At 35.8% G+C, this 27292-nt stretch overlaps 1 protein-coding gene across 2 annotated transcripts in view; it reads right to left on the bottom strand.

The window, feature by feature from the left end:
• Positions 1-8190: 8190 nt before the first annotated feature.
• The window catches only part of LOC117329696 (ganglioside GM2 activator-like), a 36195-nt gene continuing 17093 nt past the window's right edge, over positions 8191-27292 (bottom strand). The window contains exons 3-4 of one of the 2 annotated variants that reach the window (XM_033887772.1): positions 26400-26583; positions 8191-11250 (exon numbers count right to left, since the gene is read on the bottom strand). In XM_033887772.1, coding sequence (XP_033743663.1) covers positions 11137-11250; positions 26400-26583 — 298 coding nt within the window. In that variant the 3' untranslated portion in view covers positions 8191-11136. The remainder of the gene's footprint in view (positions 11251-26399; positions 26584-27292) is intronic. The other variant, XM_033887774.1, reaches the window with a different exon arrangement.

The raw sequence follows: 27292 nt of genomic DNA, 5'->3' as shown, positions 1-27292 counted from the left end.
GTCCCAAGTTATGCATATTGCATTTTCGGATTGATTAGAAAACAATATGGCAGGCAGGCAGGCAGGCAGCCATCTTGGATTTTGACGATTGAAGTTTGTTATTATTATTTTTTAGAAGGTACTGAAGGGATCTTTCTGAAATTTCATATGTGGTTTCCCTTGGTCCCAAGTTATGCATATTTCATTTTGGGACCAGTCGGAAAACAACATGGCCGACTGGCAGCCATCTTGGATTTTGACAATTGAAGTTTGTTATCGCTATTTCTCAGAGAGTACTGAATGGATCGTTCTGAAATTTCATATGTAGGTTCCCCTTGGTTCCTAGTTATGCATATTGCATTTTGGGACCAGTGGGAAAACAACATGGCCGACTGGCAGCCATCTTGGATTTTGACAATTGAAGTTTGTTATCGCTATTTCTCAGAAAGTTTTGAAGGGATCTTTCTGAAATTTCATATGTAGGTTCCCCTTGGTCCATAGTTATGCATATTGCATTTTCGGATTGATTAGAAAACAACATGGCAGGCAGGCAGGCAGCCATCTTGGATTTTGACAATTGAAGTTTGTTATCGCTATTTCTCAGAAAGTACTGAATGGATCTTTCTGAAATTTCATATGTAGGTTCCTCGTGGTCAATAGTTATGCATATCTCATTTTGGGACCAGTCGGAAAACAACATGGCCGAATGGCAGCCATCTTGGATTTTGACAATTGAAGTTTGTTATCGCTATTTCTCAGAGAGTACTGAATGGATCGTTCTGAAATTTCATATGTAGGTTCCTCTTGGTTCTTGGTTATGCATATTGCATTTTGGGACCAGTGGGAAAACAACATGGCCGACTGGCAGCCATCTTGGATTTTGACAATTGAAGTTTGTTATCGCTATTTCTCAGAAAGTACTGAATGGATCTTTCTGAAATTTCATATGTAGGTTCCTCGTGGTCAATAGTTATGCATATCTCATTTTGGGACCAGTGGGAAAACAACATGGCCGACTGGCAGCCATCTTGGATTTTGATAATTGAAGTTTGTTATCGCTATTTCTCAGAAAGTTTTGAAGGGATCTTTCTGAAATTTCATATGTAGGTTCCCCTTGGTCCCAAGTTATGCATATTGCATTTTCGGATTGATTAGAAAACAACATGGCAAGCAGGCAGCCATCTTAGATTTTGACGATTGAAGTTTGTTATTGTTATTTCTCAGAAGGTACTGAAGGGATCTTTCTGAAATTTCATATGTGGTTTCCCTTGGTCCCTAGTTATGTATATTTCATTTTGGGACCAGTCGGAAAACAGCATGGCCGACAGGCAGCCATCTTGGATTTTGGCAATTGAAGTTTGTTATCGCTATTTTACTGGGTACTGAAGGGATCTTTCTCAAATTTCATTTGTAGGTTCCCCTTGGTCCCTCGTATTGCATTTTGGGACCAATCTGAAAGCAATATGGCCGACAGAAAGTCATTATCGCTAAATCTCAAATTTTATATATAGGTTCCCCTTGTGTGAAAAGTATTAGAGGGATGTTTCTCAATTTACACAGATTAGTAAGAGGAAGGGAAAAATAGAGAGAAGACCAATCTGACATTGAACCTATAAAGATCATAAAGATCTCTCTGGGATATCTTGTTAATTGATTTATACACAATGTATATTCATAATCCACAATTTCCATATCAGATTAATTAAATGAAAAGAAAAAAACACACAAAAACCGCATTCACACACAATGGAAATCTTCAGAAAAAAAGTTGAGTAATAGCCTTACGAGGATTACATTTTAAGATGAACATTAACATTAAAATCAAACTTGTATGGAAGACTGAATTAATCATTGTTTATATGTCTATAACGACAGCAAAGTTTCAGACCGAATGTAGTATAAATATAACACTCCCCGTGTACCCATTAAGTAAACTAGGTGACAACATTTCTCATTCCCTTTTCTTGGGTCTCTTGTCCTAGGGATACGTACTGCTGGGAGATGGCAGCACAGTACATTACTTTCAGACCCACATTAAAGATATTTTACCATACCTACCCAAGTGTCTAAAACGGTACAAACTGTCTATAGACAGGGACGTCTACTAATGAACAGATTTTGATAAATTAACTTTGATTTTAGGAATTAATTTCAAATTTAGCAGTGGGAAGACCTATACTAAAGAATTTTCTATCGTCTCTGATCTGTTTTGGTGTACAAACTTTGTGCACTTGGATATATATAGAAAATTGTTCCTGGATCACACACGCAACAAATACACTGTCAGAATAATTCTCACAAAGTCTATAGCTCAAAGACGTGATTACAATGATAAATTACCCATGACTTGCACAACATATTGTCATTTGCAATAATAAATCATAATTTCTTTAAGTTGAACAACAGCTTATGCATGATAATTGGACTATTAATCTTTTATTCGTGAAATTGAACAGCAAGCTGTGTGGTAAGATCCAGAGAAGTGATGTGTTACCTTTAATGAAAGGAAAGAAGGAACGCAATGAGAAATAGCCGTTTACTATACGAAAAAAAAAAAAAGAAAAAAAAGATGCTATAGAATGTAATACTGATGAAAATAAAAGATAGAGAACCACATCTCTGCTGTCTGTGAAAATTCCATCCATGTACGTTTAGTACCCTCCTCAAATTTCAGGTTTCAAAACTAACATGACAATCCAAGATGACTGTGATTCAGCCCTTAATGAAAGTTGCTGTGGCCCTAAGTACGTGTAGCTCCCATTTTTGGGTGATCAGGTGGCCATTAACCGCCCCCCCCGCTCCGACTTTTTTTATTCAGTCCGATATTATCACAGGCTTCTGCATCAGGTTAGTACTTTTAGGAGACACCAGCAAGGAATAGGGCTAGTATTTTCTTCTATAAATGCTAGCCTGTTCAGTGTTCAGGCGATATCCCAGTTTAAATCTTAAATCCTGTGGCATTATGGTATCATTTGGTATTTACTTCGGAATTAATTTTTTTTTTTTTTTATCATTTTTTTAAGCAAACATTCATTCCTTTTTTATTAATTTTATTTTCTTATTGCTTTTTGAGTAAAAACAAACAGTAGTTACTTTTTTTTTGTTTTCATTGTAAAACATACACGTCTATCAAGAAGAAATTAAAGGGCTATACAAATTTAGAAATACTGGCGGTATGATCCTCTTGTATCACATAGTTGTTACGAATTCAATTAATGCACATGTATTTTCGATTTCTATTTCCGAATGCCGGAAAATATAGCTCAGTGCAGCTTTATATTTCGACATAATGTCTTTAGCAGGACGCCCTCTGACAAAACAGGAGTTGTCTCCCTTGGACCTCATTTTTGCAAACACTCGTTCATCTCGAATCCCCTGGGTTGCACCTGAATGTAAAAGAAAAAGTAAATACATTAATAAATAGAAAAAAAAAATATATATAAATAAATAAAGATTGTTATCAAGAGAAAAATGTCTGGTCTGCCTTTCAAATTTGTTGCAGTGACATACTGTTTAGAATATTGCATTAATTACACGTATCAATGAAGTTAGGGGAAATTTATTTAGTATTAGTTAAACGCGAAAACCTAAAAGTTGCCGGTTGTTGTCAATCAAAACCTCGAATTTGTCTTGCCAACCAATCAAAGACTGCCCACGTGTTTAGCCCGCCCACAAAACTGACACGTGTCTATCACGTGAAATGGACATGTGCACGCCACCACTTGTCAATTGCCGTCTGCTTTGCTAAAAAGGCCGCCATTTTTAAAAGTTGTTCCGTTCTGAAGTTCAAAATCCAAAAGGAATTCGAAGGACGCCAGTTCAGCTAACAGTAAGTTTTCAATTTACATTTTAATGTGTTTGTTTTTTTACACGCATGGACGATTCTTTTGTCGTTTATGGATGTGTTTACCAGAAGTTTTCATTTATGCCAGGACTCTGAAATATAACACACAACTAATTGAGGTGTTCCCGACATCTTTTTTTTTACAGATAACATTGCTTCTTCGAAAGTTTATTGATAATTTGGTGAAACTACTTCACAACCTGGAGTGGCAGCATTAAATCTGAAGGTTTATTATCCGAAGGGTTATCGAGTCCGTCCTTTCTCTTTTCTAGATGCACACCTATTTCGTCACGGAACGAAAGGGTATTATTGCAGTCACTTTGTATATCTGTCCGTCCGCCGTTTTTCGCCTGGACTTGTCACCGAATGACCTTATTCAATTTACTGTGTTAAAAGGTCTTACAAATTTACCAAATCAAACAAATCCCGAGATATCCAACCAAAAACCAACGGAACCGCTCAGCTTATACACGGTTTAAGAATAGATAGGTTTACATATATCAACTTTTTTTCCGTCGGTCGGTGAGAAGTGTTAAGACATGCTTACCTACTTACCCACCATTTACGTGTAAAGTTTTGATAAAAAAGGTAGAAATACAAAAAAAAAAAACAAAAAAACTCGTGAGTCCGTGAACATGACAATCTAATGGTCCGATAGAAGTCCGTTATCCTTAGGAATACATATATACAGACAAATATGTCTTTATTATCCTTCGAACCCTGGACGGATATATAGAGTATGGCGTCCAGACCATTTTGCATAAAGGACACAGCATCGTATCAGACGATTTGTTAAAATGAGGAGGCGAGGAAGTAATGACGAGTGTTTGTAAATACAGCCCACTTATTTACGTAAATATTCCAATATATCGCTCAAACACTCTTCTAGGTACACGAAGAAATATCTGTGTTTTTTTTCAGGATTTGATGATAAAATATATACAGACGACGCGGGTGGCATGCCGACCCTGTGTGCCCTTACGTAAATCGTTTATGTGATCCCCATGTGTAATTTTCCAATCTTTTCCAATGAATGTCAAGCTTTTACGGAGATAACAGCTCGTTAAATACGTTTTTATCGACATTACTACCATCCCGCTAAAATTTCATGCTTCTTTGAATATAATTTCAGTTTGATCGACAAATCTGAAAAATAACCCAAAGTGTGTATGAAGAGTGGTTTGCAGATGTATACCCATTGTCATCGTGGCGTTGGGAAATGTATGTTGTATCAACAAACACGTTGTCGCGATAATATGCTCGTACTGGCATACGCCTGCACGCGCGTTAAATTTATGTACGTACAGTATCATATATGTATGTAAGTGCGCTTTACCGACTTCATAAATGATTCAATTGTCCTGAAACTTCATAAAATTACTAACAACTATAGTCTTTTGTACGACTTCATGTTTTAACCACGTCAGGTCAAAATTGAGGTCACTGTTACTATTAATACATTTTCGATATCTTCGCTCTACCGACTTCAGTAATGAAATACTCACAACCTTAATGTTTTATGCAAGTACGAAAAATCTGACCATGTCTCCTTCGTTCCGACCTAAACGGTAGGAAAAGGCCGCATGGACGTTATTTAGCACGACAGCTCCGCCCGTGACGCGGGGTTTTTAAATGTACATTAGACAATTTCGCATTTAAAAAAAAAAAAAAAAAAAAAAAATTCTTGTTTAATTATTTGAAATTTTGGCAGACATGTACGGTATGAATGTAATGAGACTTGCACTATACGTTGTCTTTTGAATTTAATGCTTTTGATTCTGCTCTGTTACTGGACATGGGGCCCATTCATAGCCTTACCGAGACAATATATACATAAACTTGTAAGAGTTCGTGTTTCAACTACCTTTGGTGATAATTGAGGTCACTGTTACTTAAAATAGATATACGAGTTCTTGCTCTTCCCAATTCTTCATAAACTTACAATGTTCACAGCCTTTATCTCTTCTATATCTGCAGGTCTGCAAAACTTAGATACTCTGCCTATAAATTGATTGCCTGCTTGTACACTGACAACCCTTGTACGAGTTTAGGTTTTACTGACATGAGGTCAAAATTGAGGCCACTGTTACTATGCATATATTTCAACATCCTCACTCTATAACTGACTTCATTTGTGATATCTGATTTTCCTAAAACTTCAATATACTTACTCAAATATATGATCTCTTGAGTGAATTTGGATTTCAATCTCCCGGGATCTTAATTGGGGTCACTCTTAAATAAATACATTTCCATTGTTTTCGTTCTACCAGCTTCATTAACAATCAGATTGATCTTACATTCATCTCCTGTTATGATATTTACCATTTTTTTCCTGTGCGGCATTGTGAATCGTCAATTCTTACCATCTTTTGTTGCGTTTGAGATGTCTTGTTGTATAAAACTATGAGTAACAGAATCGAGCACATATCATGATCACGTGCAGTCACGTGTTGTTATTTCGAAAAGGTATAATAGAGTATACACACTGACATCCATGTTCCTATACACTTTACAGAAAAAAATCGAAAATCAGTAAATCTGATTTATTTATAGTTTAATAATGTTTGTGTGTGTCTGATAACATCTTATATATTATACTGTTATATCCTGTTAATAGTCGATACAGATAGTGAAGAAATACAACTCCTCAAAATGCAACATTTTTGCATTATTACGTTTTTATTAGAGATTTTCGTTCAAGTGATAGCATATTACATGTATCACTAAATAACAGGGATCATTTATAGAGTGTCATCTGATGGCACAGCATTAAAAGTGTTTTTATGCATTTTTCGAAATCTAGGAAAATAGGTCCCTTACTTGACTCTGAAATTTCATCGAGGTAATATATTTTTTAAGAATTTGCCATTGTCACTTACAAATTAATAATCGTCACGAAATTGCAAAGTTAAAATTCTAATACAATAAAAAATACTTGACAACAAGTAAAGAGGTTTGTTCCTTTGATTGCTTGGTTTATCGCCCCGTGAAACAGCCAGGGTCATTTTGAGGCGGGGTTTCCTTGTAGTAGTACAGGAGGCAGGTCGCATGCCATCCAGAGCAATAAAGTGTCTCGTCAAAGGACGCAACCACGACAGCAAATATCAACCTATTTCACAAAATGTTCCTGTAAAGTGTGGTGCTATCTTATCCAAAATATTAGTGATGGTGACTATGCTTTGTGGCATCCACCTGTTACACGTGTAATGTTTGTGCTGTAAGGCAGTTCTATACCTGTCAATAGCCACAGTATAGGTGGCTATGGCCAACAATGCACGAGCGCACGTGTTACAGGTAATTCCTTCAGTGTGTATTGCCAAAGCATAGTCACCTCAACTACTATTTTGGATACGATACCAACACAGTTTACTGGAATGGTTTGTGAAATAGTAAGACAATTCTAATTTTCTAAAAGTAAGTGTGCATTCCTGGATTGTAACAGATGAAGCTCATATCATTTTCAGGAGTTTTGTGACTTTGAAGAAGGAGCTTTCGTCCGTTTCCTAAGTTGACCGAATGGTAAGTATTAATACGTATACTTTATTTTCTGAAAAGTTTATTTGTTCCCACTATAAATGGTGTTTTTCATGAATATCTTTCCAAAACAGTAACTAAAGTGCAATTGTGAAATACAAATGTAAGATAAATTTGGTACATTTTGTATTTTTCATACACTCACATGATTAGCCCGGGTTACCTCTGGCCCCGACACCATATCTGCTTACACCAGACATGAGGCCAAACCGGTTCGTCAGTTTTAAATGTAATATTTCGGACCTGCAAATGTTAATCCAGGCCTTGGAAGTCGTGTCAAGCCTCGTTTGAAAACAATATAAAATCACCAGGTCCGTCTTTAACGGTCCCGGTGTCAGGGCCAGAGGAAAGTCGGGCTATCACATGATCAGAGTTCACTTATTCAATAATACATTTGTATGTTCTTAATGATGTAAGACTATAGGTTGTGGAAGATCACCTTGTCTGAGGAGCCAGGTAATACTATACTATTAGGGTCCGCTCTCTGTGAACTAACATTATAAAATCGTAGAGTCGTCGTTAGCCACTTCATTGGTTCTCCGCCGAAACTCGTGACCAATCAATTACAAGGGCACTACATCCATGCCAGTGTCGGCAATTTGGACGTTTATGCTGATGAATGATTAAATGACGGGTTCGTGCTGGGATGATGCTTGAAAAAGTTTGCTAAAGAAATGACATTGACCCATATTTGGGGTTATAAAGTCAACTTTCGTTAAAAAAACTCAAGTAATTTCTTTTGATTTACTTGAATATAAGTTGATCGATGCAGGCCCATTTGGACTTTTAACTATTAAACCAGAAAAAACAACATTACACGACCTTTTTTCTATGTTTTAGATTTTAATGTTCAAATAAACATATTCATATATTCTACAATATACAGTAACAGTATCACAAAAACAATAGTTTCTATGGTCAATTTATACTACATGTAGTGAAACAGCAGATTTATATTACAGTATGAAAGTACAACAAACTCGGACATACCTACTACACTAAAGTAGTACAACAAACTCTGACATACTACAATATAGTAGTACAACAAACTCGGACATACTACTATTTAGTAGTACAACAAACTCGGACATACTACAATATAGTTGTTCAACAAACTCGGACATACTACAATATAGTAGTACAACAAACTCGGGCATATTACAATATAGTAGTACAACAAACTCGGACATACTACAATATAGTAGTACAACAAACTCGGACATACTAAAATATAGTTGTACAACAAACTCGGACACATATATATATAGTACTACTATATAGTAGTAAAACGAACTCGGACAAACAAAATGTAGTACCACAAACTCGGGCACATTATACATACCACAATATGGGAGTGCAACAAAATCATACAAACATACTTCAACACATTAGTACAGCAATCTCGGACCAACACTCAGACTTGCTTATAACAATATGGTAATACTACAGACTTGGACATATACTGGACCTACGGTATTGCAGTACAACAAAATCGGACATACTTTACAGAAGGGTTGTGCACAAGGAGCTCTAGCACTACCAGAGTATGGTAATATAACGAACTCGGACACATTCCACAGAATGGAAATACAGCCAACCCGGACAAACACCTCACGGTAATACAATTAACTACCTGGACCATTTCACTTATGATGTACATAAATATTATGTCGTCATGGACAAAACTAGAACAGTTCTGTAAGTGCTATGTTTGTTTTACCTCAAAATGGCTAAATAGTTGATCACTTCAAAACAGTTTAATGTGAAAATTAAAGCTAAATAAACAATAATAAACTGCTATGCTCCGTTTCGACTTTAGTTCGTTAAACCATTTAACTCGACCACCAATTAATCGTAACTCAATGTTCGTTCGACACTTTCAGAAAACTGGAATATAACTCTCGAAATGGAGAAGTCATATTCTACTGGATATTTCAATGTTCATGAAACTTATTTTAACGAATTTAATTTTCAAGCTGTCCAATATTTAATCAAACTATCATTTTAGTTCAAATTTTATGTAAAAGTTTGTTTCACTGAGTTTTGTACCAGGATGGGCGCCATGTAACAGAGGTCATTAATTATTTCAATGCATCCGCTAGAGATCGAACCCAGATCCCCTATCTTGATAGCAATGCTAAAAAAGAATGAGCCGAACGGAATTTCTCCTCAGCTGTCTCAGTAGGATACAGCAGTTCCTTATCCTCTGTGCTATTAGGATAATCGTTTATATTAACCATGATAGTAAAACATTTTTGACAAGCAAAATAATCAATTTATGATTGGAGCACCAGCTATAGTAAAGCGCACTGTAACATCGTTTTCTATCTTTACATTAGAGTTAAAGGTGTATGATACCTTATAACACGTATGCTGATCTGGTGTTAACTCCCTTTACTAATGTACCTTTAAAACATGCCCCGTTTGATGATATAATTAGAAGATTAGAATGATTATATATCTTAAATTGATTTTCCCTGTACAACTCTTCAAATGGTTCATGTTACAGCTAGATACAACAATACGTACCTTAGGATTAGTACTGTTGATTGAAAATATTAAAAATAGTTTATGATGAAAAATGACACTTAAAACGAAAACGGTGGATCTGGACAGGTATAAAGTTTCCTGTTGTCAAAACGTTTTTCACGAAGATCATTTTCAATTTGATTTCCTCTTATTTTAAACTTCATTTAATGTCAAATGAAATTTTCGCTTGATATTGCCAGTCATATTTCTGAACTTTTTCTTGAAATGATATTTACATCAATCGATTTATTGTCTATAGAGGAGGAACTCCGCATATGACATTGCTGTATACGTCGAAGCATAGCAATCATTGCAACGCAAATAACTAAATGCACGTATTCACTTGTAAAGTTCATTGTCATAACATGCATGCATCTCCGAAATATTTTGTTAACGAACTTTACAAAAGCAGACAAATGTAGTATTCAGTATTGCTACAATTACAGCATATTACATTTTATATACACTTCGTATCACTGGATTTCACTATAATTAGAATTATTGTCTAAGTATGGTATAGTGTTTACACACGAACTACAAATAATAAATACTAGACGAATACCAACTTAGGAATGAGGTTGTGACGTCATCAAAACATACGGACAGTCAATCCGGTAATGTATATTGCCATTTCTTCCTCAAGTTACTAAGAGCCAATCAAATCACGAAGATTTTTATCAATACCACTCGGTACACTTCCTGTGAAGAATCAATCGGATCCCGTAGGTTCTGTCCAATCAGATGCATTTGTTATTTAGCATGTGCAGTCACACAGAACAGTATATTGCCATTTTGAACAGATATGTCACTTCCATTCATCATACCGCTTGGAACGGTCTCGGAGGTAGGGGACTTACACTGTAATGAAAATAACTTTTTATTGAAGTAACTGTCTATTGGGCTCCAGGATCTTCATGCGATCTTTTCCCACTGCTTGTCTGGAAATGAATCGTTGGTTGCCTGTAGTAACCAATTAGCAATATATTTCGTTTTACAATACACGAATGAATATTTCTGAATCCAAGTAAAAGCAGGCTTTTCATTCCAAACTTTCTGGAATATTGCCCACACGTTCACTACAGTTGAACATTAATCATCATATTATATACCGGAAATATCATAAGGTTGCGTCATATCCGGTCGCGATGATATTACAGCTGGTGCTGATGATAATAAAGAAATGCAAAAATGAGAATAATGCAGGTACTGAATGAGTTTCACTATTGCATTAGACTTGTCATGTCCTGCTAGATCTTGAAGAGCCACCCTTTATGTCGGCGCTTGATGGTAAACCGAAGATTTAGGCAGCCAAGTTCTTCAGTGTTTTCATCCAAAACTTTGAACACTACTTCATAGTCACCCTGTAAAGATTATTAATAATTAATTAAAATATCACGTTTTTCAAATATCTTTAAATAGAATAATAAAACATTTATGAAATACACATGTAAATATAATGCTCAATATGCAACGGTATCCACAATCTCAAGAGCACTTGAATGTTAAGTCATCATTAAAAGTGGAATTGCTCTATTTTGTCCGTTTTCAATAGTTATGTCTCAAATGTTGATACATGCTTGATAGCTGGTTGGGTCAAACATGAGAAAATTATTGAGGCTCCTAAATTATCCTTAATTAGTCAATTATCCCTATTGACCTTGCCTCAAGAACAGACTTTTAGACTTTTTTCCACTTTCGTTGTCATATTTCAAAAGATTATACAAATGAATGATGATTAAACAAAATAATAATTAAAAAAATGCATATTTTAAGTGTTGTAAAACCTGAGAATTATGTTCATTAGTTCATTTTCCACCTAGCGTACGGATAAAGCATTTCGAGGTCTTCAATTCTTTAAATTTCAAGATGAATATACTTATAACAGTATTTGATATCGTAATAAACTTTTCAAACATAGGGCATTTGCTATACGTATAGGATACCCATTTTGTATATAACCCGCATACAGAGTTCAGCCACTTTCTTTAATATCCCCTCACAATGATTTTTTCTCTTTTGACTTCACGAAAGGAAGATCTATAAATACACCTTTCATGCTGATTTTAAAGTAAAACGAATAAGTTGATGAAGGACAAAAATGGCCATATCTATAACAAAATCAACCAAATCGGTTTAATGTTCAAAAGGTCTTCATTTAAAGACATCCTACTAAGACGTAAACGGAAGATATCGATACCGTTTCAACGGAAAGTTCAAAATTACGGAAAATGTACAATGTACAATGGTGAATAGTTGTTTTGTGTACAAGAGGAACATTTGGTCCGTTCCCGTTCATTCCGCCGTTAATTAAAACCCCCGATATTGGGTCGAGGCCAGCTGACACGTTCCAGTATTTCAGCAATGCCTGTATAGTTGTGTGTGCTCTCGTAATGAAAGGCCGGAAGTAGTTTTCAAAACGAGGTCCGCTCGTACAAATCGTCTGACCACCACACGCTGGCACCGTTTGCCTTTGAATTAATTTGTGAAGGAAATATGTAGTTAGTATTCTCAAGTTATGCGTTAAAGTACATACTGTTGGCAGGGCAATCTTATATATTACTACCGCGGATAAAAGTGCGCGTGTTCCATCCCCACAAAAGCACGTGTGCATTTCCTTGGTATGATATGACCTTGGATGTACACAATATGGCAACAAGTCAACATTTTGATATAATTAATCGAAAACTATGCATTCAGCGACATGTGTTGTATCTGCTTGACTATGTTCGGTTGAGGGAGACCTGAGTATGCTAAGCAGAACTAACAATTCCAAAGCCACGAACCGAATAAATGGTTGAGATATTCTGCAGATAACTGATTTGACATAAGTAAATTCTATTCCCTGACACGATCGATTAACAAAATTCAAACTTATCAATAATGTTACTACTATGATTTAAACATTTATGATAATGATATTTTTAAGGAGAAAAACTTCGCTAATTAGATTAATATATATTGGATATTATCATTATTTACTTAACCATATATTCAACATTTTGAAATTTGACCAAAACAGCTTGATTACATTTTTAATGTTAGATTGATTTAACTAGGTATATGTAATTATGAATATGGAACTGCTATTTAAATATAGTAAATAAATTTAATTGAAGCCCGATACTGAACTGACAGCATTTAACCAGCCAGACCTACTGCACATCGTGTTGAACTGACAACATTTAACCAACTAGACCTACATCGTGTTGAGTTGACAACATTTAACCAGTCAGGCCTACATCGTGTTGAGCTGACAACATTTAACCAGTCAGGCCTACATCGTGTTGAACTGACAGTATTTACCCAGCTAGACCTACATCGTGTTGAACTGACAGTATTTAACCAGCTAGACCTACATCGTGTTGAACTGACAGTATTTAACGAGCCAGACCTACATCGTGTTGAGCTGACAGTATTTAACCAGCTAGACCTACATCGTGTTGAACTGACAGTATTTAACCAGCTAGACCTACATCGTGTTGAACTGACAGTATTTAACCAGCTAGACCTACATCGTGTTGAACTGACAGTATTTAACCAGCTAGACCTACATCGTGTTGAACTGACAACATTTAACCAGTCAGGCCTACATCGTGTTGAACTGACAGTATTTAACCAGCTAGACCTACATCGTGTTGAACTGACAGTATTTAACGAGCCAGACCTACATCGTGTTGAACTGACAGTATTTAACCAGCTAGACCTACATCGTGTTGAACTGACAGTATTTAACCAGCTAGACCTACATCGTGTTGAACTGACAGTATTTAACCAGCCAGACCTACATAGTGTTGAACTGACAGTATTTAACCAGCCAGACCTACATCGATACTACGAAAGAGTAAATTGTAAATTGCTAGTGATTAAACAACGTGTAGTTTTACGTTTGAGATCAATAAGGAGAACAATCGTTTGTCTTAATATACAGGAAGCGATCGGAAATCTGAAATGTCTGGATAGGAAGTAAACATTATTTTGTGTCATACTTTAATAAATATCTGTTGTCGTACAACAGCAATATATCAAGGTGTAATCATTACCATTAACCAGCTCGATGTAGTTGATATGATTAAGATGGAAATGCGCTTATAGGAATATGTCTTGTGTATCTACATATACAGTAGTAACATTTCTTTACATCTAGGAATCTGTCCTGTATCGTAAGCGTTCGTAGCCCCCAACCTCTGCGAAACTTTGGTATATCGTATTAGGATGACAAAAAAAAGAAAAAGAAAAACCCAAACAAGCAAACGGACAAATTTACCCAGCGACAGAATGGCGGACACACGGTGCAGCCTGTTTACAGTTCCTTTAGGTAGAACAGGTTGTATTGTATGCACAGCATATGAAAATAAGCCTGGCGTAGCTATCGATAGCTTTTATAAATTTTGACGAATTCTGGAAGAGGACACCCCATCCCTCCCTCTCCAAACAAGAGAGAAAGAGAAAAAACGTTTAAGGAACTGCATTAAATGAATTGATCATGCATGAATTCGAAGTAAGCGCATGTACATCCATAACGAATATGGAATGGTTACCCGGGAACAGTCATATGACGATGTCGAAGTTTGCAAAGTATGTATGTAGAACTACAAGTATGGATTCGTGTCAGTCTATGTAGACGTCGAGCTGAATGGCAGGTGCCAGCTTGCTCAAACGATTGTCATATAGAATGGCAGCTGTTGGCAATGCCAAGGTGCCCACGTGCAATAGTCATCTGCTTAAAAAGGAATACTGAAAGCACACAACCTTGCTGCCATAGTAAGGGGCATATGGTAGAACGAGGATTTATTTTAAGATTTTTTTCACTTTTTAACGTGCTTCGCGATATCTGTAAAATGGATTTTTCTTGTCAGAGGAAGGTGACAACTGCGGATGAGTGAAGAGCACGTAACAATTACATGGTTCGGCGAGTGTGCGGCCTATCGGGAACTATTTTACACTGTCTACGATTAGTACTATATATACACAACTCTATAAAGTGATAGCAACGATAGGTTAGATAACGCGATGAACCGAAAGGGCATATTGTGAAATGTCATTAATGGAAATGTGGAGAATCCGGCAACATTGCTGTAGTATAACTTTGTATTATAGAATACTGTATGGTTGCTTTTTTCGGTTTTACCAGTCGGAGTTAGTTTGTGAGTATTAAATTTCGTGTACCAGCACTTTGTGAGCATTCTTCTGTATTCAGGCGACGATTTTTATATATGTATTTATATACTGCAATATGTATTGATAATTCACTGTATCAATCTTCGCCGAGTATGGGTTTTCGCGCTATCTTTTATGACTGAGAGTATAGCAAAATTAAATCCACCGCAAATATTACCATTTATACAGACGAACAATATTACCATTTATACAGACGAACAATATTACCATTTATACAGACGAACAATATTACCATTTATATAGACGAACAATATTACCATTTATACAGACGAACAATATTACCATTTATACAGACGAAAAATATTATCATTAATACAGACGAACACAGTAAGAACCAAACATTAGTTTAGATACCGTTGTAGAAAATTGTCATTTTCAGATTATTCAATATTTTATTCAGTTACAAGTTTATGTTATGGCAATTAAGGATAAACTTGCAAGTTAATCCTTATTGTCTATTTTACTATTCACGATCCCTCTGTAATTCCACTTCTATTGAAGGACTATTTTCTCTTAGGAATTTTCACGCTGCTGTATCAGCCAATCAAACGCGACGTTACAAACGGTGACGTCAATTTTTTTACGACATTAATTTTTAAGCCAACGAAAATTATTGTTACAAGCAAAATTAAACTATATAGAAATAATAGAAAGAATGTCGATTTACAATGTCAATATTGCCGAAGATGATTGATTTAGAAACGCTATATTAAGACAAATGGATAGGTAAAAAGGGTTCCATTTATAATACACCAAGTAAGGTAGGAATAGGTTGGCAAAATTAGTCAGATTGGGTATATGCGGTTACCAGCTTTTACATGTTGGGTGAGATATTCCGAGCAAGACAAATGAAACGCCTCATTACAATGCGTTGTCAAAAGCTTTAGGCAAACAATATGTATATTTCACAAATTGTGTACTTTTTAAATTTTAGTTTTTAGCAATTATTTTGACCTGCAATTTATTTATTTTTGTTGATTTTAGTCTCGAAACCGCTGGACAACAGCAGCTTTTACAGTATATGGTAAGTTAATTTGACATTGTTGGGTTTCCTGGTCCATTGTAGTCTGGAAACCGTAATGAGCCTTACCTAATTTTAATTCCATTTCGACTTTTCGTCAGGCTATGATATGGCTAGACGTTTGTGTATTAGTGACAAACTCTGTGCCGCTGACATGTACGTGTTAGAATAAAGACCCCACGCGTTGTAGAAATGCCATGTTCGACAACCCACTCAATCAATGTGTACTTAGCTCACGCCTTCTTATGTCATAAAATAATATGTGGAGATAAAAACATCGGCGACTCGTCAAAAGGTCTGCTGACGAGTGACCACCAGGGCTGTGGACAAAAATGACAGATAGGAACGGCACAGCTGGTGTTGTTATACACAGGGGCTCGGCATACTGATGTGATTGCTTGTTGTCATACACAGGGGCTCGGTATACTGATGTGATCGCCTTGTTGTTATACTTAGGGTCCGGCAAAACTATTCTATTTTCTTTGTTGTTATATACAAGGATCGGACATACTGATGTTGTTGTCTTTGTTGTAACATGTATATACAGGGACCAGGGACATTGCTATACATGGGGCTCTGGCACAATTATGGCATTGTCTTTGGTGCAATTCACGGGGGTCCAGTATACAGTTGTGATGACCATTGGTGTTATACATGGGAGTCCGGTATATTAATGTGATGACCATTGGTATTATACATGGTAGTCCGGTATATTGATGTAATGGTCATTGGTGTTATACATGGGAGTCCGGTATATTAATGTAATGGTCATTGGTATTATACAATTAGAGAGTCCAGTATATTAATGTAACGACAATGGGTGTTATACTCAGGGCCCGCCATAATTGGAAATTAGTCTTTGGTGTATTGGAAGTAGTCATAGGTAAGCGATACATTCGAATTACAGTCGAAATGATGGTTTATACAATTCAAATTTCGATGAAATGATATTCCACAAATGTTATCAGCGGTATGGTATCTAGATCTACTTCAGTGTATTGCCAACATTTCCTTGTCGGATAGATCTCGCTAAGTGCGTGATTTGACTACCACGTGCCGTCTGTTTATCAGATAACTGTCTGAGTGAATCACAATAGAAGTTTTAAAAACTAGTAAATTAGCCAAACAGAATGTAAATCAGGGAGATGAACATTAAATTTAATACTTACCCTTATACCTTAATTTGTTATTTGTTTTATTGTTTTATATCAGAATTTTAATGATTTTAGAATACAACCTGTTGTAGTAACATGTCACTCTTTCTATAGTTGGTACTAGATAGATAAACATTTTTGTAAAGTGTTGAAGGTTTGTATTCGACCTCCCACTCCCTGTGTAATTAGGGGCTAGTGACAGGTGCCAGTTTCTTGTGTACAATTGTCGCCTTGGTCTCGTGTCACTCAGTGATAGCGAGAAAAAGTCGTATGTGGAAAAGTTTTATGTACATGGCACTGCCATTCATGTCAGCATTTCAAGGTGATGTGATTGAACAATATATATAAAAACCTGATCTACACTCTCCTGATTTTTGTGTACTTGAATTATTTTGTGACTATTGCGCGGAAAAACGATTAGTGGCACTTAGCAGTGTACCGTCGCTTTTTCAATCTGGTAGATTAAATGCAGATGTTCTATAATTTCCCCTCGAATTGAGCATCTGAATTGGAACATACATTATAACACTTTCGCCATATAAAAATGTGTAATATTTCCTTATAAGATGTTGTTCTGCTGGCCAAAGTTTCACTGGTCCAATAGTATATTGTCTTACTACAGTCTAACATATGGTTCTGACCCCACAGTCGATTGTTTCACTATCCCCATGTTATATGGTTTCTTTGAACCCAAAATACATCGTTTCAATACGGTCTATTAATACATTGTTTCTATGACACTCCAAAGTACATTGTTTCAGTACGGTCTATAAATACATTGTTTCCCTAACACTCGATAATACATTGATTCTCGAACTACGGTCAATAATACATTGTTTCCCTAACACTCGATAATACATTGAGTCTCGAACTACGGTCTATAATACATTGTTTCTCGATCTACGGTCTATAAATACATTCTTTCCCTAACACTCGATAATACATTGAGTCTCGATCTACGGTCTATAATACATTGAGTCTCGATCTACGGTCCATAATACATTGATACCCTGACACTTGATAATACATTGAGTCTCGATCTACGGTCAATAATACATTCTTTCCCTAACACTCGATAATACATTGAGTCTCGAACTACGGTCTATAATACATTGTTTCTTGATCTACGGTCTATAATACATTGTTTCTCGATCTACGGTCTATAATACATTGTTTCTCGATCTACGGTCTATAATACATTGTTTCCCTGACACTCTATAATACATTGAGTCTCGATCTACGGTCTATAAAACATTGTTTCGCGATCTACAGTCAATAATAAATTCTTTCCCTGACACTCCGTAATACATTGTTTTTCGATCTACGGTCTATAATACATTGTTTCTATTTAACGCGTTGTTGGATGTTCTAAGGCGCCCTACTGATACACCCTTACAGTACACTGGCAGACACACTGCCTATATGTTATCGCTCGCTGTATCTAAATACTCATCTTGATTGTGTCAGAAAGTGGAGATAATTCGCATTTATACCACCGATAAGATACGTATATGTACTAAAGACAAAAACATATTAGGTAGCACAGGGTTAAGAAAGCACACTTCCAATACCTGTTTTATGTCCTGTATACAGATTAGGGTATGACACGCGAGGACATGTGCACTTCGCATTCCATCTGAATCAGACGAATCGTTCGGAAAGTATCTGAAATTTCCTGCGCTTATCAACTTTCTTCCTTAGTCAAAACTTGTGAAGAACATAGTTATAAAACTGTAAATGCGTAAGAGAAAGTGATGTATATTATATAAATACATATATATTATGCATTTTCGATTGATAAGACAGTTGATAAGGAACTATTTAGTGTAAATTATAGAGTATAATGATATATGTACAGTCTAGCTGATCATTTTTACTGGTAAAATATCGCGATTTCCATTCAAAAATTCGAAATTATTTCGCAATCTGGTTATAAGAAGATATCTAACTTTCGCGAATAATGCTCCAAATGTTGAATTGCATTGTACAATATAATCATAATATCACAACTGGTGAAAACTTTAGATTTGTGAATGACATTTTCCCACTCTTTGCTAAAAGGTCATCTGATCTTCTTGTAATAGAACAATAGGACAAAAGCCCCCCCCCCCCCCCCCCCCCCCGGACATTAGCCCCTAGGACAAAAGCCCCTCCGGACGAAAGCCCCCCCGGACATTAGCCCCCCTGGACAAAAGCCCCTTCGTTATAAACTTAGCTGGTTTATTTTATATAAATCTGTACTTTTGAAAAACAGAAACTATATATATATCTATTGTTGTTTTTATCTCTGAAATTTGGAGAATAATTGTGTGGAAAATGAAGGTCCTTGGTTGAATCCTTGGTTGAATGTCAGTGTAGCATTATATGTCTGTCGTTAAACATCATAATTGATTTTTTCAAACTTTATATTATTAAGTAAGCTAAATATTTCAGGAAAGTTCTCCATGATGAACATATTGTTACTGATTACACATAATTTCTGACTTCCTAATATACTGCAAATATTGATAATCAAAGAAATGTCTACAAAAGCAATAAACATTAAATTTTAATCCCTATTTGCAGTGTCTCAAATTATAATATAATAAGTACCTAACAAACATGTTGCTCTGTGTTGTAATAAGTTTAATTTTAGGAATAATTAAAATCAAAGAAACAATGAAGCCATTAATGATATATTTCTTTCCAGGAAAATACAATATCAATGAAAAACCTACCAAACACCTGTGAAACAGCTTATTGTTTATGTAACAGCTAGCTCAAGTAGTTGTTGTTGGAACCGGTTGTTTACATTGCAGAAGCCACTGGTGACTGAAGTCACTTATACATATATGTAGCACTTGATTGAACTTAATGTTATATTGCTAAAAATATATATTGAAATTTTTTTTTAGATCAATATAATAAAAAATATATATATATATTTTTTTATGAAGGGGCTTTTGCCCACTTTTTGATTAGTGTGAAGGGGCTTTTGTCCTAGGGGCTTTTGTCCTAGGGGCTAATGTCCGGGGGGGGGGGGGGGGGGGGGGGGGGGGGGGGGGGGGGGGGGGGGGGGGGGGGGGGGCTAATGTCCGGGGGGGGGGGGGGCTTTTGTCCGTACCTCAAGTTCTCTACAGTATATTAATCATAAAAAATATTGGTCTCGATTCCCAGTATTGGCGCCGTTTTGTTGAAAAGTAGCCTCTACTGAATATTTCTCCATGGTCAGAAAACTCCAAGAGATTTATAACTCTTCGTCAAAAACATAGAGTACCGAGAGAGGGGATGCTACCCAAAATAATGGTCAACTGTGTGTAACGATTAAACGCTATGTTTTAGCTGGGATGGCTTGCGTTTCTTTTGTGGAAAATCGGATTATAAAATTAAGAGCCGAGATCAAGCCAGTTTTGTGAGATGAAGATAGTGTGTCTCTTTCCTTTTTCTAGTCTGAAGTCTGATAACGTTTGGTTAGAATATGATACTCAATAGGAACGACAACATGTAACATAAAATGATAATACATATCAACAATAACTTGTTGAAGTAAAATTATTACACATAAATACGTTGCAAAAGGTACAATACTTATATAAGCTGGTATATACCGCTCGGCTAGAGAGACTTCTCTTTGGCTCGACCGGTTGAGTGTAAGACTAGTTAACCAAAAGGTCCTTGGCTCGATCTCTAGCGGAGATTGTGATTAAAATTTAATTAATTATGCGCTTACATGTTACATCTTTGGTCTTGCAGCGATACATTGTAACTATTTCAATGCAGCCACAATGTTCCCGCCAGTTTCCTTTGTCGAACACTGATTTTCCTTAATATGTTTTGATAAGGAAGAAAAGTCTGTTTTCTAAGGAATACTATTACACGTTAACATGAATGAAGTGCCCACGACATAGTAAGCTGATCTGAAGAGAAGGAATGTGTAAACCGGAACGATCAATATGCGGTAAAGGAGTAACATAGATGAAGGTTGGGCTGGTTTGTGTCATGTTTTGCCTTGTAACCAATGAGCAAGTTATATAGGATGTTTATATAACAAACAAGGTGGAAAATGGGATTTTTAGCCACTTTCAACCTTCACGAAATACTACCAATAGGTTCACAAGAAAACAATTACTGAGGCTTAAAGAAAGTTGTTGTTATTTTTAAGCTTTAGTCTCGGAGTGGCAATAAACTATGAAAATAAATATCAGAGACTAGAACTGGCAGCAAGATGAAAATAACGCCTAGGTGGTCCAATTAAACGCTGTCACGGCCTTCAGGTCCCCCTCTCACCCTCCCTTTAGGTCGGCATGTCGCAGTCAACAACAATAGGATTGTAGAAAGAAATTCCTTGCCACGCGCCGAGCTATATCGATATTGTGTGTGTTTTAACCATTTTGTAAACCAATTACCTTTACCTCTAAACTATACACAAATCACACAGTCTCCAGATTAAGCCGTCCCAAATACAAACAATGTGTACCTACCGCGCGTGCTAGTACGTAAAGCTATACATAGTGTGACGTTATATTGTTCTTTTACCACCTATTGTTATTTGTTTTAGGGGTAGCCTAAGAAAGAAGTTCAGTGACAGTCCGTCCACTTTTAATATAAATAATAGATAAATGAATAAATAAAAAATAAGAAAAATAAGAAAATAAAATGAATAACAAAGAATCGACTAGTTCGCTGTAGCTGGTTAAATATCGTAAGATTTATCTCAGCGTTTGACATTAATTGTTCGCACATCGGCCTTGTTCTGGATGCTCAATTCAGAACAATACACCAACTTCTGAATAAAGTCGCTTTAACTAGGAAAATAAAAGTAGAAAGTGAAATAAGACACCATGTTCTGAATGGTTAAGGGTCTACTGTTTTATCGAGGAAACTATTAATCAGAACATTTTGGATGTGCTTTACTTAACGACGGATAGTGATACAATAAATGTACGTGTATGAATATGTAATGAATATTGTTCGCCAGAAAAAGAAAAAAAAAAAACAACTCCCAAATAGGATGGAGGAAAACATAGTCGATGCAGTTTATGAATCTAAACAAGAACACTGAAAGGTCAGCGACGGCCCCGTACTGTTGCAGTATATCCCCCATAATAATAAAAAAGACATTTCCCCATATAGGTAAAGTTGATGTTTGACATTTGGACTTTAAAAATAATTGCAAGAAAACGAAAGATACTTTTCACATTTACTATGATGTGACTCTTGTTTCCTTCCATCTTCATATTTGTTATACTAACATAAATGTAAATACTGGTGCAATCTTCATTTGTTTATTTTGATTTGTTTAATTTCAAAACCTCCCCAACCACGAGCCATGTCTATGTGCAGAGATGTACTTTGTCTTTGAACTTTGGGCCCAAATTACTTTGACTTCTAATCTAATGAGGGGCTTTCATAGCTCATATCAGTTTGTAAGAGTGTTGGCCACATAAACTCAAGTGAAGATCCCAGGTGAGTGGTTCAATGCTCCCTACCCGTGGCAGTTTTTATTTCTCGAAAAGCTAAGAAACTGACACTTCAGAAAGACACTTAATAGTAATTGCCTCGGATGGCATGCGACAGGCCTCCCCTATGTTGTACAGTGAGGTAGCAACTATCTACTACAATGAGTCCTTGACTCAACATAACTCTAGTTGTTCAGGGGCGATAAACACAACGAACAAACAATAATCCTGTGACCTTGATCTTTCGTTAGTTGACTTATCCTTTAATTCAGACCAGTTTTGCTTCATGATGTCATTACAAAATGTTCAACACTAAAAAGATACTAAATTTGCCATGCCATTAACCCAGTGATATTAACTTTAAATCAGTTACTTTCTTATTAATTTAATTACAGCAAATTTTACATGACCTTGACATTTGACCCAGTGACCTTGACATTTAGTCAGTTGACTCCTTGCTAAAATCAACCAATATTGCTTCAAGCTACAAAATTACACCTCGACCTAGGATTTGACCTGGTGACCTTAACCTTTAGTAAGTTGATTGCTTGTTTAATTTTAACAAACCCTGCTTTATAGTGTTATAACAAATTGTTCATTAGTAAAATGATACACACTTTGAGCTTCACCTTATGTTAAGCGACCTTGACCAATGAACAACTTTGCGTCATCGTATCCTAACGAAAGGTAAGTGAAAAGATTCAAAATTTGACGTCGACCTAGACTTTGACTAGATGATCTTGATCTTCCGTCGGTAGACTTCATTGTTAAATTCTACCAAACGTTACTTCAAAGAGTCAACAAAATGCTCATCAGTGCTACAAAATTGGACCTTGACATTTGACCTCTGACCCGATGACTTTGATTTTTGGTCAGTAGACTCCTTGTTAAATTCTGAACAACTTTGCTTCATCATGTCATAATAAAATGCTTATTATATGCAAAGTCTGACCTTGACCTTTGATTCTGATGAACTTAAAATATGATCTTGACTTTTTAGCTCGGTGTGTACCAAAGATATAGTCAGTAGTAAAACTTATGGACGAACAGACAGACAGATAAAGATATTACTATTACTTCGATACGGGGTCCTAATAATAAATTTAAAAAGAAAGTAATTTATTTCAAACATTAAGATAAACATTGTATATACGACAGATTTACTGCAGAAAATCTATCGATGCCTTGAAAAGAAATTCCTAAGTTATAAATGTAAATTTTGTCATCACTTCCGATGCTATATGGCGAGAGGCACATTCGCGAAGTTCCGAGTGGTAAAACATAGCTAAAAAAGTAGTTACAGATATCCGGAAGCTCGAACTTTAGATTGCACAAGGAAAGACATAATGCAATAACCTGTATAAAATGTCACCCATCATATTGTAATGACGACCATACTAACACTCTATATCTTCTTTCCGTGTTTCTGGATGGTAAGCTTTTCCGTCCGCGTGATATCAGAAATAAACATTTGTCTAAAAGATTGTAGTTTGATACATTGGGGTTTTGATTATGATTTGGCCATTATGTCGGTATTCTTTCTTGGTGTTATGTTCTTGTTGTTTCTGTTCGTTCAGTGAAATCGGTCATCACTATTGCTTCCATACTATAAACATCAACATTCAGTTAGACGAGATTACTTAATTTGTTTTCAAAAATTCTATGTAGACTTTATAATACTTTATTCGTAATGTGTGGCAGAAACATTAAAGAATGGCCGCTAAATGAAACTTGACGAGGAAGTCAGAAACACGGCAGGTGGGCAGACTATATTTACATAGAATAAAACACGAGTAAGTATATCAGGAAGGCATTTTCGTCCGTGGTGATATATTGGGATAAATTCCTGATACAAAGTTTAATTATAAACTCGGTTATCGATAAGAATGAAAGCAAACTCCCCCGCTATTTCTCAAATGTTGAATTTCTCAATAGACTATGACGAAAACTGTAAACATCTCAGAGGAATTTCTCTTATCCCTGTCACAAACCCCACATGTAGCAGAACAAGTGTTCTAAATCTTAAAATAATACTTATCTCGAGTATTATACTAACGCCCGTTGCTAATTTAATGGATTAAAATCACGTTTGACCTTGAGCACTTCCGGGTTTTTGGGGTCATTCAGTACGAGATTTGGTATAATACTTATATACAAGCGTTTATGTGAAGCGGCATTTTGACACTGACATTGAAGCTAGCCACTGGCTGGGTTTTCACAATATCTATAAATATTTACACAGTTTGGGTAGCGTATTTAATGTCTAGATCGTATTGGCGGAAGGAAGCTCTTAATTTAAACACGTGTTATCCTGGTCCTAGATTGTAATGTCCGATGTGTTGTATTGCCTGACTTATTGTATGTAAAATAAGATTATACTTTTTCGGAGTAATCATTCATAAAAGAGGGTTTACGTCGGATACGATGCTCTACTTCCAATGATGAATAAAGAAGTCAGACAGTTTTGTTCTGATTCCTAAAAAATCAACATTTTAAGTGTCAATTTCTACGTATATAAAAAAAATCGAAAATAAGTGGTTCTATTTCACTTTTATTAATGAAGCATAAGGAATATGATAAAACTTGTGTTTTTTTACCTTTTATTTCACTTTATTAGTGAAATATAAGAAATATGATAAAACTTTTGTTTTTTGACCTATCAGAGCGATGTTTTCTATTCACCGCATTGAAATCAGTCGCTTTCCCTTTCCGATCCGAAGGTAGAATGAGTGATTATCTTACTCGCCACCTCAGTATATAAATTGTAGTTTTGAATAACATACTCATTTAACAACAGCAATACAAGCAAAGCCTATGAGTCAAATGCATATATTTCATTTGAACCCTTGAAAAAAATAGATATTGTATCTTAGTCGTAAAATATGTTATATTGAAAGGAAAACCATTCAATAACATCTATATATGGTATTTGAAATAGGAAAACGACACTTGCTCAAAGGATCCTATACTTTAATAAGCGGTATGAATGTGTAAGGCAATTTTGCGACAAAGGGACAGTACATAAAAGTCGATAACTTTACTGTGAAGTGAATATTGATGAATATTACAATAGTGTTTACGAAAAATGTGAATACAAAGTTTTAGTGCTTTTCATGTTGAAAATATTAAATATCAGTGACAATTTAGCAATGATTAATTTCATAGCCCACGACTAGTGATACGGTCTTTTCCAAACCAGTTTAAAACTGGTTCGGTAGGTTCACGCAATGGGAGTCGATAGATAAATCATGTTGTTTTTAAGATTTGTTATCACACAAACAATATAAGGTCTTCTTATGAAAAGGAGTCGGCTTCGTTTTAAAGTCAACACCTGACTTTTCTGCACCGAAGTGCAAGGTAATATACTATCATGACATGTGTAACGCATGTCATGTCTCATTCAATTGAATAGATACAAATCGATGAAAGTGTTTATCGATTTAAATCTAAATATACACTAATAAGAAAATGAGAGTTTTGATTACTTGTAAGGCATAAAACGACGCTTAATATATTCTTAACACAGAAGTTACAAATATGCCATCATTCATTTTTGTGTGACTGCTATCATATCAATTTCTGGTTTCTTTTGCTTTGCATTTAATATAACATGATAAAGCATCCAGCATGGACATTTAGCAAGATGGAATACATATCAAACATAAAAGCCTGTAAATATTACAATAATTATATATGAATAAGTAAAAATATATGCTTACTCTTACTTTGACAAAGGCTCCAGCAAATCCGCCTATTTTGGGAATATTTAGTGCCAGGTCTTTAAATGTAAACTCGCCGGCTTGGAATGGACAATGACACTGAATATTGAAATTACGTAACCGCTTTGGACAACGCTGTCTTCTTTCAAAAGTCTCTAAGTTCGCACAAATATTATCGTAGGTACTGAAATATAAAATCAAATACATTAATATTAATAGGCTATAAAAAACATCAAGTCAGATATAATAAAAAAAACTAACGAAATGGTTCATATGTAATTTTTCGCGCTGTTTAGTTGAATGACATGGCCAATAAAAGCACAAGATTATATTGCTGGATGTTTTTGGCAATGTCGTGCTACATAATCACGTTTGATATTTTGTTAGAGTTTCCGAATACATTTAACCATAGAGGAATATGGCAGTCTTTTTGTGTGCATGCTAGCTAGTTTTCGAAAATAATAAAGGTACGTCAGCTACGCCCTTCTGATTGAGAGCGATTTATTAGGCCAACTGGTGTGTCGAGTTGTTTTATCGTCGTGTCGGGTTATCCTCAACTTAACGACTGTATTTCCAGAACCCAATGGTCTTAAGAGCAACACCGTCTTCATCCGTCTTCTGCAATCTAATCTTCGTCATTCTTGGTCGTCATCGACCGTCATCCTTAACTATGTCCTCCCCCATCCTCGTTCCCATTTTCCATCCTCCTGCTCATTTTCCATCATCCTCAACTTCATCCGTCTCCCCCAAAATGTATCCATTTTTGATCTTCGTCTTCCTAATTGTGCATCAGCATCAACACCATCTACCCCTTCGACCTCTTCATCCTTAAACATCACTCTCTATCATTGCCGACCCCATTGTTCCTCATCCTGATCCTCGCTCCTCATCTA

Source organism: Pecten maximus, chromosome 6 (assembly GCF_902652985.1).
Source record: "Pecten maximus chromosome 6, xPecMax1.1, whole genome shotgun sequence".
NCBI lineage: Eukaryota > Metazoa > Mollusca > Bivalvia > Pectinida > Pectinidae > Pecten > Pecten maximus.
This window is presented reverse-complemented; position numbering and strand designations above follow the sequence as displayed.